Genomic DNA, 14,579 nt, shown 5'->3' with positions numbered 1-14,579 from the left:
TGTAAGGTCTCAGCCTGGGGGTCACTCTGGTTCCAGCACTGTTCTGAAAGGCTACAAGCAACCTCTGACACTCGAAGATGTCTGGGATATTGATGAAAAGATTAAAACGAAGACCCTGATCAGCAAGTTTGAAAAACACATGGCAGGAGAGCTGCAGAAGGCCAGGAAGGTGGTCCAGAGACGACAGCGGGCGAGAGCGCAGGGGGAGTCCAGAGACAGGCTGCCTGGCTTGAACAAGAATCAGAGTCAAAGCCGAGATATCCTTGTCCTGGTAACGTTCCCATGAGTTCTGTGTGAGTGTGCTCTATGTCTCAGCAGAAGGACATCAGTGGCCTAGTGATTCTGTCCTTACATTTTGATAGCACTTTATACATTGCAGTGCATCTTCTATTATCTGTAGTACTCCTAACACTATAGTGATGGATACCTTTGGATATAATGTGCTATTCCTTCTCCTTTTGGGTAGGTTCGAAATTTTCTATATTTTCTTTAAAAATAGAAAAAATCTCAGTATTACTAGAATTTGCACCTTGGTGGCTTTTAGCATTAGTGGATAATTTATTCATTTATTTATTCACTTAACAGTATATATCATGTACCCAAGTATCCAGTGACTGAGACTATTCTGGGCACTGGGCATAAGGAATGGCCTGATAGAGTCACCTTTAGAGAGCTGGAAAATAAATAATAAACCAATACATATTACTCTTTGGGAGTAATAAACGCTATTAAGAAAATACCTTGGGGTGCCTGGGTGACTCAGTGGGGGGAGCATCCGACCCTTGACTTTGGCTGAGGTCATGATCCCAGGGTTGTGGGATCAAGTCCCACATTGAGCTCCATGCGGAGTGTGGAGCCTTCTTAATATTCTCTCTTCTCTGCCCTTCTCTCCTGCTCCCATGCTCTCTCTAAAAACAAACAAACAAAAACACCTGTGAATGTATTTGGTGTGAAGTGACGTTAGGGTCCTAGGAGAGCCCTCTCAGAGGATCTGATGCTTGCGCAGAGACCCAAAGTCTGAGAAGTGTCCACCAGAGAGAAGTGTAATCCAGTCCAAGGGAACAGGAGTGTGAGGCTGAGAGAAACACATTTGGTTTGTTCAGAGAGGGGAAAGAGGGCCTGGGGCATGGAGGGAGAGGCTGAGCAGGCGGTAAGATGAGCTCAGGGAAGTGGACAGGGACTGAGCTGTGTAGACCTTTGTGGACCATGGTTAGGAATATGTAGGACTCTGGGTGGGGTTTTTTGTTTTTGTTTTACAAAGACAGAAAGCCAGTGGAAGGCTTTGAGCAGAGAAGTAATGTGACCAGATTTATACTTCTGAAAGTCCATCTGGGCTGCTTCTGGGAGAATGGATGGTTGTGGGGGAAGAGTGGAAGCTGGGAGACAGGCTGGGACAGTTGCCCAGGGGAAAAAGACTGATCAGATGAGATCTCAGTGACAAAATTACAAAAGGATGTCACTGGTAGAAAAACCTGAAAACCGAGACTGAGAAACTGGAATTTGGGGCCTGATGGGACCCTGGAGAATATAATGAAGAGACCAAATCCTAGGAAAAGGAAGAGGCTGGTGAGTGCATTATAATGCCCCTTGTATTAGATTCCCGGGGCTGCCCTAACAAAACCACAAACTTAACACAATCTTTTTGTGTCACATGTAGAAAGCCAGAAGTCTAAAGTCAAAGTGTCAGCAGGGCCATGTTTCTTCCAAAACCTGTAAAGGAGAACCTTCCTTGCTGCTTTTACCTTCCGGCTTTGCTGTCCCTTGGCTTCTGGATGCATCGCCTCAATCTCTGCCTCTCTCATCACAGGACCATCTCCTCTGTGTCTGAGTCTCTTCTCTTATGAAGACATCAGTCATATTGAAGTAGGGCCCATCCCCTCTCGACTTCACCTTCACTTGATTACATCTGCAAAGGCCCTGTTCCCAAATAAAGACACATGCTGAGGTACATAATTCAACCCACAACAACCACAAGTGAGAAAAAACCAAAAAGGCTTCTGAAAGTAAAAAATATATATATTATCATGTCAACACCCTTCACTCTCAGGATTACCCTGCAGGCTGCCACTTGGAGTCTATTCTTTGTTTTTATGTGGTATTCTCAGCTTAGTTGTCTGGTTCTCTCACCCAAAATAGATTACAAGTATCAGTTAGGATGGGGAAAGGGGAACCAGTGATGGTGGCTGAAAGGGTGGGTGGTGACCAGGTAGCAAGAAGACCAAAGTCTGTACGAAGAAGGTGACAGGACTCAGGGGCTTAACACGCTGGAGCTGTGCGATACAAGACCGAGTTTTACACTGCATAGCTCTGTGAGCCCTGTTGTTTGGTTTTATACCTAGGAAGAAGTTAAAAAGAAAAAGAAGAAGTCTGGGACCACAAAAAACTATCCCAAGGCCTGGTTGGTCAAGACTCTCTTCAAAACTTTCTACGTCATATTCTTGAAGGCCTTTGTACTGAAGCTGGTGCATGACCTCTTCATGTTTCTGAATCCTCAGCTGCTGAAGTGAGTCCTGGGCCTTGCTAATGCTTTAAAGACCTCCTCTGCCTTTTGCATGCCCCTTGGATATGCACGCAGGGCTTCTATTAAATTCCCCCCCCCTTTTTTTTTAAATGCTCATGATCGTCTCCTACCTTGCAGTGCTATGTTCATGAAAAGCACAAGGCTGTTTTCAAAATCTAAAATGCTAAGTCTCTTGGCCTTCCTCTTGTCTACATCCCTCTCCTCCTAGAAAACTAGATACTAGTTCAGGGCTCTTGTAAACAGAACTGACATGAGAGGAGCCATGCCCAAAAGGTGGGCAGCAAATCCAAGAGAGCCTCATACACAGTGTCTGTAACCTCCTCTCTCTGGCCACCACCTTCAGTGGGAGGGAGGGTGAGGTTAATCATGACAAGACTTCAGTCTGCTGGAATCTATGGGATGAGCTTTCCTCGGGGCAAGTTCTAACTCACATTGGATATGCGTCTTAATTACTTTGCGGGCTTGCATTGTCCAAGAACGAATCCATTTATCCCACATGACGTTTTTTTACCAGGGGCTGGGGAGAGAACAGGCCAAAACATAGCAGTGGCAGCTCTAAGGAGAGTTTCTCATTAACCCTGTTCACAGCCATGGCTCATCAACTCTAACCTGTTGCTGCTATTCCTCCAAGCATAAGCGAGAGCATTGGCATAACTGTGGCATTCAGGTCTTCCAAAGGCATTGGACCATGCTGGTCACTTTTGTTAACTGCAGGGCAAGGGTAGGGTAGCTGGCTGTGGCTGAGCAATGTGACTGGTCCTTGGAGACCTGATGAGCATCACTCACTTGGTTTTTGTTTTGGCAGATTGATAATCTCCTTCGCAAATAACCGAGACACCTATGTGTGGACTGGATATCTCTATTCAGTCCTCTTCTTTGTTGTGGCCCTCATCCAGTCTCTCTGCCTTCAGAATTACTTTCTACTGTGCTTCATCCTGGGAGTAAATGTGCGGTCAACCATCATGGCTTCCGTATATAAGAAGGTAAGTGGATTGTGTCAGACCTCACCGCAGAACATCCCCTCAGTAGGTGTGAGCACTTACCCCAAGATTGAGAAAAATCTCATGGAAATGATAGCTGACCATAACGCTTGGTTCTGACTAACCAGATAGTCTCCTTTACTTGTTCCTTTGAAAATTGTGAAAAGCAGATTCACAGACAAAGGGTGTGTGTGTTCTGGGGACACAGGGACACACACTCCAGAGAGGAGCTGGCAAGCTATCCTCTGCCCAGGATCCGCCTTTCACCCTTGAAGGCTTGCTTGCCTGTCCTTCTCTTCCTGACTCTCCTGACAAAGTGAGAACACCTTGGAAAAGAATGTAAGATCAGGGTGTTTGCACTGGCAGCACATGTACTAAATTCGGAAAGAATGTAAGATCAGAAAAGAAGTTGGCCAAAGGCAAACTCTTAAAACCACCAACACTTAAACTGGATATTACATGAAGCTGAGTTCATAGACTTGGTGCAACCATCTCAAATTACACTGTTGCCATAGACTAGAATGTTCTGTGGGCCAGGGCTCCATCTCCCCAGACCCACTTTTGCCTGAGACGGCTTTTTCTACCCTTTAGCATCTGACCACCCCTTCTCTGCCTGACTCTTTTTTTTTCATTTTGTAAATACAGTCACTCTGGTTACTGAGTTGTGCAGACTTGGGAACATTTCCATTTCCTTATGATGATTTTGCTAATCTTTCTAACATGTTGCTTTTAACATTTCGCTTTGTCAGGACAACCATATTTTCTTTGTGTCCTAGATACCAAGGTGAAATCTCATTTTGTCCCTGAAAATAGAATCAATACTATTTCAATAAAAAATAAATAAAAACAAATAAATAGAATAGTTACAGTTAGTGACTACAAGCCTGAAGAGAAAGCTCATACATAAGGAGATAGGACTTTTTATAGAACAGAACATTAAACATCAATTGCCTTTTCTTCCTCTCCTTCTTGTACCACTAGAGAGTTCCATCATAGTGATCTCTCTGTTATAGTTGTTGTTTTTCTCCTTTGCATTTGTCTCTTAAAACCCATGTATCATTGTCTTCCCCTAGCAGATGTTGACTCCTCAAGAGGCCCAGACAGGTGGGGCACCTGGGTGGCTCATTTGGTTAAGCATGCACCATCAGCTCAGGTCATGAACTCATGGTTCGTGGGTTCGAGCCCCACATTGGGTTATGTGCTGACAGCTCAAGCCTGGAGCCTGCTTCAGATTCTGTGTCTCCCCCTCTCTCTGCTCCTTTCCCTGCTCGTGCTCTGTCTCTGTCTCTCAAAAATAAGTAAACATTTAAAAAAGAGACACTGACTGACCCCCAGACAGGTAGTCCAAATGTCTTTAGCCCAAAAGTCTGGTCAAGTCTTTTGAACTCCTGAATACCCTCACACTGGAATTTGTATTCCCCCAATTTTTAATCCCCTTATTTCTTCTGGAAATACTGGATTTCTGCTTGTTTGCAGAATATGGGGTCACTAACTAAGCTGTCTCAGCCATTTCTATGAATGTACACTTCTACAATTGTAGTGATTCATTCCTACTATTTTTGATTCTTTTTTTTTTTAATTTTACATTTACTTATTATTAAGAGACCGAGAGACCGAGCACGAATGGAGGAGGGGTAGAGAGAGGGATACATAGAATCCGAATAAGGCTCCAGGCTCTGAGCAAGCTGTCAGCACAGAGCCTGATGTGGGGCTCAAAACCACAACCCGCGAGATCATGAACTGAGCCGAAGTCGGACGTTTAACCGACTGAACCACCCAGGCGCCCCTATTTTTGATTCTTAATATATTCCAGGTTTTGCAACTATTACAATCCACAAAGAATTTTTAAAATGGTGCCGTTAATAAGACTTTTATTCAAATTAATATTGCTACTAAAATAGAATTTTAAATTGACTTTACATGTTTAGACAATGCTTCATTCATAAATGCTTCATCTATAAAATATTATGAAACATTTTTCATATCCATTATAAATCCATGGCCCTGTGAAGGAACAACATTATCTCTATTTTACAGAGAAGTAAAACTTCGATCATTTCAGTGCCTATAACCACATAGTCAGGACTTGCCCTCAGATAAGGGCTATTGGGACTAAACCAATGTCTTTTCTTCTGTACTTTGAAACGATGACCTTGAAGGGCAATTAGTTTGTTTGGCTTTTTGGTTTGGGTTTGTTTTGTTTTGTTTTTGGTACGTTTTTGCTTCTCCATACCAAAGGGGAGGCATTGCGGTGAACTGATTTCTCTAGAAACTTGGTGGCCTAATGTTTTGGGGAATATCTTTCATTTTTACTGTATAACCAAGAATCCTGTTATGTTCCAAAGAAGTATGTCTTGGTGGATAAGATGACAGTACAGTGGATGGAGGTCTGTCCCTAGGACTAACCTTAATCCATAATCTATCTTTGTTGGAATTAGAAGGCTCTCCTTCTCCAAGGAGATGCAGTGGTGTGAAGGAATGTTTGGGGCAGGGGAGGGGGGGATATTGGTGGGCAGGGTGTGAATTGGTTTCAGTGCCCCTACCCCAATCCCTTGGCAAGGTGTATTGGTGCAAGGCATTGGTATAGTGACAGACCTGTGAACAGCAGTCTTTTGATCTCTCTAACATGAGGCAGGGGCCCATGCTGTATGATTCAACATCTAGATATTGCCCACAAATTCCTGACAATAAAGAAATCATTTTGCTTCAAATGAGTGAGCTCTACAGCTTTCCTCTTATATTCTAAGATCTCTGTCATTCTTCGAGATGGTTGCAACTTCTTCATAAGAATATGGCTTCCAATAAAACTGCCACATCAGAAATCTGCATGGCCAGAATCCACATGTGATTCTTCCTTTTTTTTCTTTTTTGAAGAAATACTTTTATTTTGAAATATCTAGATTAATCCAATTAAACTATCTCAACATTGTCAACAAAAGAATGAGCTCCTTTTGATGTTCCTTTTTTTTTTTTAATTTTTTTTTTTTTATTTATTTCTAGGAGAGAGAGAGAGACAGCGTGAGCAGGGGAGGGTCAGAGAGAGAGGGAGTCACAGACTGAAACAGGCTCCAGGCTCTGAGCTGGCAGTCAGCACAGAGCCCAACGCAGGGCTCGAACCCACGAACTGTGAGATCATGACCCAAGCGAAAGTCGGACACTTAACTGACTAAGCCACCCAGGCGCCCCTCCTTTTTTTTTTTTTTTAATAGCTTATTGTCAAGTTGGTTTATTCTTCCCTTCTTTTATCCTTTGCTATCTGATTCCCTACTATGTGCCATGTGATACAGGAGTGAAATGAACAGATGCAGCCCTTGTCCTCACAGGGCTTACATCTGGTGGAGAAATAGAAAAAAAAAATTACAGTTCATTGTGATTACTGTAATAACAGAGTATAGCCCAGAATGTTATGGGAGTACACAGAGGGGTGTCCAACTCATACTCAGGAGTCCGGGGAAGTCTTCTCAGAATAAATTCCATCTAAACTGACCCTAAAGAATAATTAGGAATTTTCGGAGCAAAGAAGTGTGTGTGTTGGGGTGGGAGTGGTTGGGGGTTCAGGGAGGTGGGAATACCCTGAAAGACTAGTCAAACCGAGAGAACACTGTATAAGATTTGGAGGTAAGAAAGCCCAGCCCCTTGGAAAAGTTGTGTCTATATGGAGCCCATCCTTCTAGTGTGTTCCTACTTCCTGAGTTTCCCTTTTACTCCCCATTGTCCTTGGCCTTATCCATAGATCCCAATTCCAATCTTTATCTTTAGGCGCTGACCCTATCCAACCAGGGCAGGAAGCAGTACACCATTGGAGAAACCGTGAACCTGATGTCTGTGGATGCCCAAAAGCTCATGGACGTGACCAACTTCATCCATTTGCTGTGGTCAAATGTTCTACAGATTACTTTATCTATCTACTTCCTTTGGGCAGAGCTGGGACCCTCAGTCTTAGCAGGTGTTGGGGTGATGGTACTTCTAATCCCAATTAATGGGATACTTGCCACCAAGAGTAGAGCTATTCAGGTAAAGAAACCAAGTCACCCTGGGGAGAACTCTACACCCTCTTCAAATTCTGAAGTCTTTTGTTTACCTCTTGGGCGTTTGGGTAGGCAATGCTAATGGAAAACTTTCTACCATCCTAAATGGCTGTGGCTTTCTCTGGATTCCCTTTCCATCTTTTGAGTACTGTTAGGATTTATATACTCCAACTTTATTCATGTTAGAGGGCAGAGCCTGATTGGAGAGTGGAGATCTGCCCAGGGACCCTACACATAACTCTCCTGCTCTGCTGGACCATTCTTGGAGTAGTGATTATTAGCTCTGCTTCTCCATCATAGCAATACAAACCAATTATGCAGAGCAGACACATGAGTGACCCAAACTTTAAGCCTAAATCCTGGCAATCAACCCTGCTCCTACCAGGTGGCGGGGCTCCATGTTGACAGTCCTTTGCTAGAAGTCATAGGTTGGGTGGGTGGACTCAATGGTGTACAGGATCTAGTCATTCATTCCCTTTGCGTTCCTTTAGTTCCAAATAATTACTTTCAAAAGATTTTCTGCACATAATATTCTGGGAATCTGGCAGCAAATTAGACAAAGTTCTGGGTCTTCTGGAGCTTACTTCTATTTGGGGTGGAGAGGCAGGCCATAAACAGAAGTAAAGAAAACAATCAAGTCATGATAGTACTATGAGGAAAATTAAAGAGTGATATGATAGCAAGTGAGTGGGTGGCGGTTTTAGATTATGGGCTCAGGAAAAGCCTCTGTGAGGAGGGCACACGTGAGCTGAGCTCTGAATAACACAAGCCTGACTGCAGAGCAAGCCTTGGGAAGAACAGCCTGGGAAGAGGCACATCCAAGCAAAGCCTATAGGGGGCGGATGTGAGCAGGGCGCAGTTACCGATCAGAAAGCAGAAGGGTGTGGTGGGAGCAGCATGGGCAGAGCAGGGAAAGATGCATCTCATCACCCAGCACCTCCAGTACTTCCCAGTACTTGACAGCCACAAGTGCCACCACCCCAGGACCCAGCATCTGCAGCAAATCTGGACCCTCTCACAAGGAAGTGTGTTTTGTTTTACTTTTTCCTGGCAGGTAAAAAATATGAAGAATAAAGACGAACGTTTAAAGACCATGAATGAAATTCTCAGTGGGATCAAGGTGAGAAGCCGAGCGCTGGGGGCACCAGCAGCAGCGGGTTCTTGCCCTTTGCAAGGCCTGGTGGGGCTTGTGGCTTACCCCTTCTGGGCCTCCCGACCCAGGACCCCCCACCTCTGCTCACAGGTCTCCTGCTTCTCCCAGCTGTCTCAGCCCCTCGTTGGAACCTTGATTTCTCTTTATTTACCCTAAATTGTTGGCTTTTTACATTTTACTTTTGAAATTGTCAAACGTGCACACAAGCAGAGTGAATGGTGTGAAGACCCCCGTGGGCTTCTCACCTAGGTCTAGCAATTACCAGCATGATCTAACTAGTTTCATCTAGGTACCCACTTCATGTTCTGCTAGGTTTTTTTTTTTTTTTTAAGTTTATTCATTTTGAGAGAGAGAGAGCAGGGAAGGGGCAGAGAGCGGGAGAGAGAGAATCCTAAGCAGGCTCTGCATTGTCAGCAAGGAGCCTGGTGTGGGGTTCGAACTCATGAACTACAAGATCATGGCCTGAGTCAAAATCAAGAGTTGGACCCTTAACCGACTGAGCCACCCAGGTGCCCCTCTGCTAGATTATTTTTTTTTTTTAAAGATTTTATTTTATTTTTCTAAAATCTCTTTTTTTTTTTATTTATTTCTAGGAGAGAGAGAGACAGAGAGACAGAGTGAGCAGGGGAGGGTCAGAGAGAGAGGGAGTCACAGACTGAAACAGGCTCCAGGCTCTGAGCTGGCAGTCAGCACAGAGCCCGACGCGGGGCTCGAACCCACGAACCGCGAGATCATGACCTAAGCGAAAGTCGGACGCTTAACCGACTAAGCCACCCAGGCGCCCCTGCTAGATTATTTTTAAAGCAAATCCCAGATATGGTACCTTGTATTTCATATAAATACTTCGTGTTTCTAAAAGACTTTTTAAAAAACATAACCACGATACATTATCCTACCAAAAAAAAAAATTGTCATTTTTTGGTACCCCAGTTGCCCCAGATGTCATTTGTTTGCTGTTAATTAGCTGGAATAAGGATCCAAAATATGTCCACACATGGCATGTAGTTGCTTTTAATCTACAATTGACTCTTTCCCTTTGTTTTGTGTGTGTGTGTGTGTGTGTGTGTGTGTGTGTGTTTTAATCTTGCTTTGTCATATTGGAGGAATCGGGTTGTCCTATTTCCTATATTTCTTATAAATTAGTGATCAAATCTAGAGGCTTGATTAGATAGGGCTTTTTTTTTTTGGTTTGATTTTTGGTGAAGGGAGGACAGATTACTTTCAGGCAGTATCACGTACTTCCAAACACCAGCAATGGTGAGTGCGAGTGCTGGGGGTCCAGGTGATTCACACCTTATTAGGTTTCCTGCCACTCTTTCCCCTAGAGCAGTGATTTGTGGCCCTGGGAGCACATTTTGACCCCTAGGAAGTTTGTAAAACCCATTGAGGCTTGGGGCCTAATTCAAACCATTAAAATTAATTTTGTTTCCAATTTCCTTTATTTTCTTTGAGGTTTTCTACTCTTTTATGGTTTTTTTTTTTTTTTTTTTTTTAATTTCTGAGGGTGGGGAGGAGAGACAGACAGACAGACAATGTAAGCAAGGGGAGGGGCAGAGAGAAAGGGAGACACAGAATCCGAAGCAAGCTCCAGGCTCTGAGCTAGCTGTCAGCACAGAGCCTGACGCAGAGCTTGAACCCACGTCAGACTATGACCTGAGCCAAAGCTGGACGCTTAACCGACTGAGCCACCCAGGCGCCCCATAGATTTAAAAATCTCTCCAAGTGATTCTAATATGCAGCCAAGTTTGAAAACTGTCCTAAAAATCCCTGCAGCCATTGATGGTCATTGCCTTGATCTATTATATCTTTAGGAGTTGCAAATAAGGGAAATTTGAATTCTGTTATTCCTTTAGCATTGATTAGCCAGAATTCTATAATGAAGACTTATCTTTATTTTTTTATTTTTTTATTTTATTTATTTCTAGGAGAGAGAGAGAGAGAGAGAGAGAGATACAGCGTGAGCAGGGGAGGGTCAGAGAGAGAGGGAGTCACAGACTCTGAAACAGGCTCCAGGCTCTGAGCTGGCAGTCAGCACAGAGCCTGACGCGGGGCTCGAACCCATGAACCGCGAGATCATGACCTAAGCGAAAGTCGGACGCTTAACTGACTAAGCCACCCAGGCGCCCCAATGAAGACTTATCTTTAATCAGCTAGTTGGTTACCCTAAAATAAAGTTTGTGCAGGACAGGCAGGATAAATGCTTGGTTTTTTTCCCCCTCTGTTGGCCAGCTTTCAGACTAATGCATTTCCTCCTGCAAAGTTTACCAGCAAGTTATGTTTTAATAGATGTATTGTTTTGAATTCAAGGATTTAAACATTACCCTAAACTTTTTGAAAATGAAACCGAGGCCTCTTTTAACTCTCTGATATTTCTCTACACAGAGTTCTGATATGCCTTTTTGGTAAATGTGGCAAAAGGAAAAGGTAGCCCTGGCTTGGTAACTTTGGGCAAGCTACCTAGTATCTTCAGCCTGTGTCCTTTTCACGAAGATTGATACAATAATTCTACAAGAGTAGGGAACTCTCGTTGGTTTTCTCAGAACTTTCTGGGTTTAGCATTGAAAGCCCCATGTCCTGGGCAACCTCTTAGTCCCAGGAAAACTGCGACCATTGATCACCCTAAGGTTGTTATAAGGATTAAGTAAGATCATGCGTTTAAAACGTTCTGTATGTAGTAGGTTCCCAACAAATGCAACCTACCTTTCTATAATCACACTTTGTAACCTGGAATTCTACCTCCCACTCCTCTGTTTTGAAGAACCTGTCCTAAAAACGGGATGGATGAGACCTATCTGGTGTCCTGCAGGGGCAACAGTGTGAGCTGTGATATTTTCTGTCCTATTAGATCCTGAAGTATTTTGCCTGGGAACCTTCATTCAAAAAGCAAGTCCATGAACTTCGGAAGAAAGAGCTCAAGAACCTGCTGACCTTGGGGCAGATGCAGTCTTTAATGATGTTTCTCTTATACTTAACTCCAGTCCTGGTGAGTGACAGGAGTCAATGGACTGGGTCAGCTTCCTGAAGAGGAAGGTCTATTCTCAGTAGACTGCCCAGTGCCTGTAGGCCTAACCCTGAAATCCTGGGAACTCTATTCCCCTCCTCAACTTCCCAAAGCTGCCATTTCTCCCTGATGCCCCCGACGCTAATTTCACCCTTGTGTACAATTTGTTCACTTGGCAGCCCAGAACAGGTTTCCAGGATAGTCAGCATGAATGTGGTATCCAGGAATGGTTTGCATAAGAGAGCTTCTTGTCTTCTTGAGGAGGCTGTGTGGGTCTAGAGCGCGATCGAACACCAATATAGGAGCCAGGAGACCCAAACTATGGTCCCAGCAATACGATTAATTGATTGTGACCTTGGACAAGGTATTTCCTGTGTAACACAGAAGGTTGAGATAATAATCCCTAAGTCTCCTTCAACTCTGATATATTGTGCTCCTGAAACTTAGGATAAGTGCTTGAACCCTTTTATAAATGAATTGCTCATGACCTTGCTTTTCCAGGTGTCTGTGATCACATTTTCAGTTTACACTCTGGTGAATAGCAATAATATTTTGGATGCGGAAAAGGCCTTCACCTCCATCACCCTCTTCAATATCCTGCGCTTCCCCCTGGGCATGCTTCCCATGGTAATCAGCTCCATGCTCCAGGTGGGTAGAAGGCCTCACTGCTGACTGATTATCTCTGGTTAAAAGGCTTACATCCCCAAATGACTGGCCTATCATATCTTACTCTAGCTTCTGCTGGTGAACTTTCAATCTGAGATTTGTTTGGTCTCTAGAGACCAAGTTTGATCTTAAGCTCTCTGGGCCTTAGTTTATGCAACTCTAAAATGAGGATAAGCATACCAATCTTCTCTACCTCACGGGGAGACCATGCTTGTGAAAGCATTTAGTGAGATTATGATGATTAGTCGATACATGGACTGTTTCTAAGCCCTTTCCCAACCCAGTGTCCCCACTTTTTCCCAAGGCGCTTGGGGTATTTATATAGCATTAGGGAAATAAGCACACATGGAAAGAGAAGACCCTTTCTGCACGAAGCCATGCGGTGGTGGAACTGAATACAGTTCTTGAGTTTCAAGCTGTCAGAAAATGAATTTGGAGTTCAAGAGGACTTGGATAAGCCAGAGAGAGTGTCTGGATCCTGAAAAGTGAGCAGTCACTGAGCTGGACCAGGTACAGACCTCAGGAGGATGTTCACAGGGCAAGTGACAGGCTAGTGAGGTGGCCAGAAAGATGGGAGTGTGGTAATGTGCATTTACCCTAGGGGTGGCATGCTTTAGACGGCTCAGGCCTTGGGAATGATGAGTTTCAGACCTCTCTACCCTGGAGGGGGTTAAGAAAGGCTGACAGATTTGGCTGATAAAGAAACCGTATGCTCTTTTTGGATTCAGATAGCTTAGTACATAGATTGCAAAAGCAAGATCAGCAAAGGTGTCTACTCCCTGACTTCCCTATCTCTCGGGGCGATCGTCAAACAAAAGGGGTCCGATGATAATATAACACGGGCAGTGAGGCACTCTGTCTCTGAGGGGCGGATTCATTAGACAGCTGAGCCATTTTGTAGCCTGCAACTGCACTCAAAGGAAGGGCAAAGCAGAAAGTCCACGCTCTCATCAGAACCCAGGTGGTAATGAGAAACAATCTCCCTAACAGGCTCCCTGGAAATAGGCAAGTGAGAAAGTTCCTTGTAAAAGCTCCGAGGAATCCTCCCAAGTCCTCCTGTTTCAGGAGATTACAGGGTGTTCTGCCAATGCTTACTTAGGTCAGCTGCAGTTTAAACTTGGCCTATGTGGAGTTATCTAAGGTCACTCTGGTGCCATGGCCAATTCCTCTATAAAGGGTCCCGGTATTGGCTCTGTTAGGACACTGGGTGGGCCCAAGGCATGGACTCCGTTAAAGACGAGCACATCAGGGGCCCAGTTACCAAAAGCAGATAGAAGTTAGGATTTTGTCTCATAAGAAGGCAGGAGACCATTTTTGGAACTGTGTGCAAAGATTGGAGAGATGGCAACAGAGTTGACCCCAGCCCCCCAGGTTTTCTAAGGGGCTGAAACATCATCTTAATTTCCCTCTGTCCAGAGAGAGATGTCTCAAGGCTGACATGCGGCGGAGTCTCTGGGGGTATCCAGAGGCTTCAGCTGTAGCAGACGGTAAGGCATCAGCAAGAAGCCTGGAAGGTTGCTCTGCTTCCACGTCCAGGGCTGATGACAAAGTCAAAATCCTCTCCCTGCTTATGCTTGTCATTGGATTTTTTTATTCTTGAGATCCTTTGTGTCCCTCTCTAGGCCAGCGTTTCCACAGAACGCCTAGAAAAGTACTTGGGAGGGGATGACTTGGACACATCTGCCATTCGACGTGACCACAATTTTGGTAATGAGTTTGGAAGTTGCTTCCCCAACTGATTCACAGTACTGGCACCAGAACTCTGATATGGGGGGCTCTGTGGCGGCAAACTGAGAGGGAGAGCCAGAGGATTTCTCTTGAACCTACAGTTGCATAACCAGCTTACTATTTTTACTTAAATTAAGTTTTCATTTTGAATAGTTTGCTTAGACAGATGGCTAAGTCATATTCTAAGGGTAAGAGAATCCTGCAAAAGCTCTAGAAAACAGAAGTCAGGATGGGGCCAAGCATGGGGACTTGGGGAAGGTAGGCTGGAGTGAAAGAACATTTGCAGGTTCTGAAGATCTAAGGATTGGGGGACAGCCACAGCCAGAGGCGGCTATAGTTCTGGAATCCAGGGAGTGGCCAGGTTTATATATAGAGGTAGAATTTTTACCAGGACATGAGGCAACAGAGGACATGAGAATGTGTCCAGGAGTGTCTGCAAGTCAGGAATCTGGCTAATAGGCTTGGGAATCCAACCAAAATGGCCTTTGTTTGCAGGCCACTT

The 14,579-nt window shown here is 44.4% G+C and overlaps 1 protein-coding gene across 5 annotated transcripts in view; it reads left to right on the top strand.

Moving 5' to 3' along the window:
- ABCC2 (ATP binding cassette subfamily C member 2) overlaps positions 1-14,579 on the top strand; it is a 65,194-nt gene that overhangs the window by 21,473 nt on the left and 29,142 nt on the right. For 2 of the 5 annotated variants that reach the window (XM_039249245.1, XM_039249248.1), the window contains 8 exons: positions 37-271; positions 2,340-2,503; positions 3,327-3,504; positions 7,261-7,515; positions 8,584-8,649; positions 11,528-11,665; positions 12,185-12,331; positions 13,972-14,056. In XM_039249245.1, coding sequence (XP_039105176.1) covers positions 37-271; positions 2,340-2,503; positions 3,327-3,504; positions 7,261-7,515; positions 8,584-8,649; positions 11,528-11,665; positions 12,185-12,331; positions 13,972-14,056 — 1,268 coding nt within the window. The remainder of the gene's footprint in view (positions 1-36; positions 272-2,339; positions 2,504-3,326; positions 3,505-7,260; positions 7,516-8,583; positions 8,650-11,527; positions 11,666-12,184; positions 12,332-13,971; positions 14,057-14,579) is intronic. The other 3 variants (XM_039249247.1, XM_039249246.1, XM_039249249.1) reach the window with 3 other exon arrangements.

This window comes from Hyaena hyaena, unplaced genomic scaffold, assembly GCF_003009895.1.
Source record: "Hyaena hyaena isolate Hyena2069 unplaced genomic scaffold, ASM300989v1 scaffold_331, whole genome shotgun sequence".
In the NCBI taxonomy this organism is placed as follows: domain Eukaryota; kingdom Metazoa; phylum Chordata; class Mammalia; order Carnivora; family Hyaenidae; genus Hyaena; species Hyaena hyaena.
Note: the sequence above shows the minus strand (reverse complement) of the source record. Positions and strands in the feature narration are given on the sequence as shown.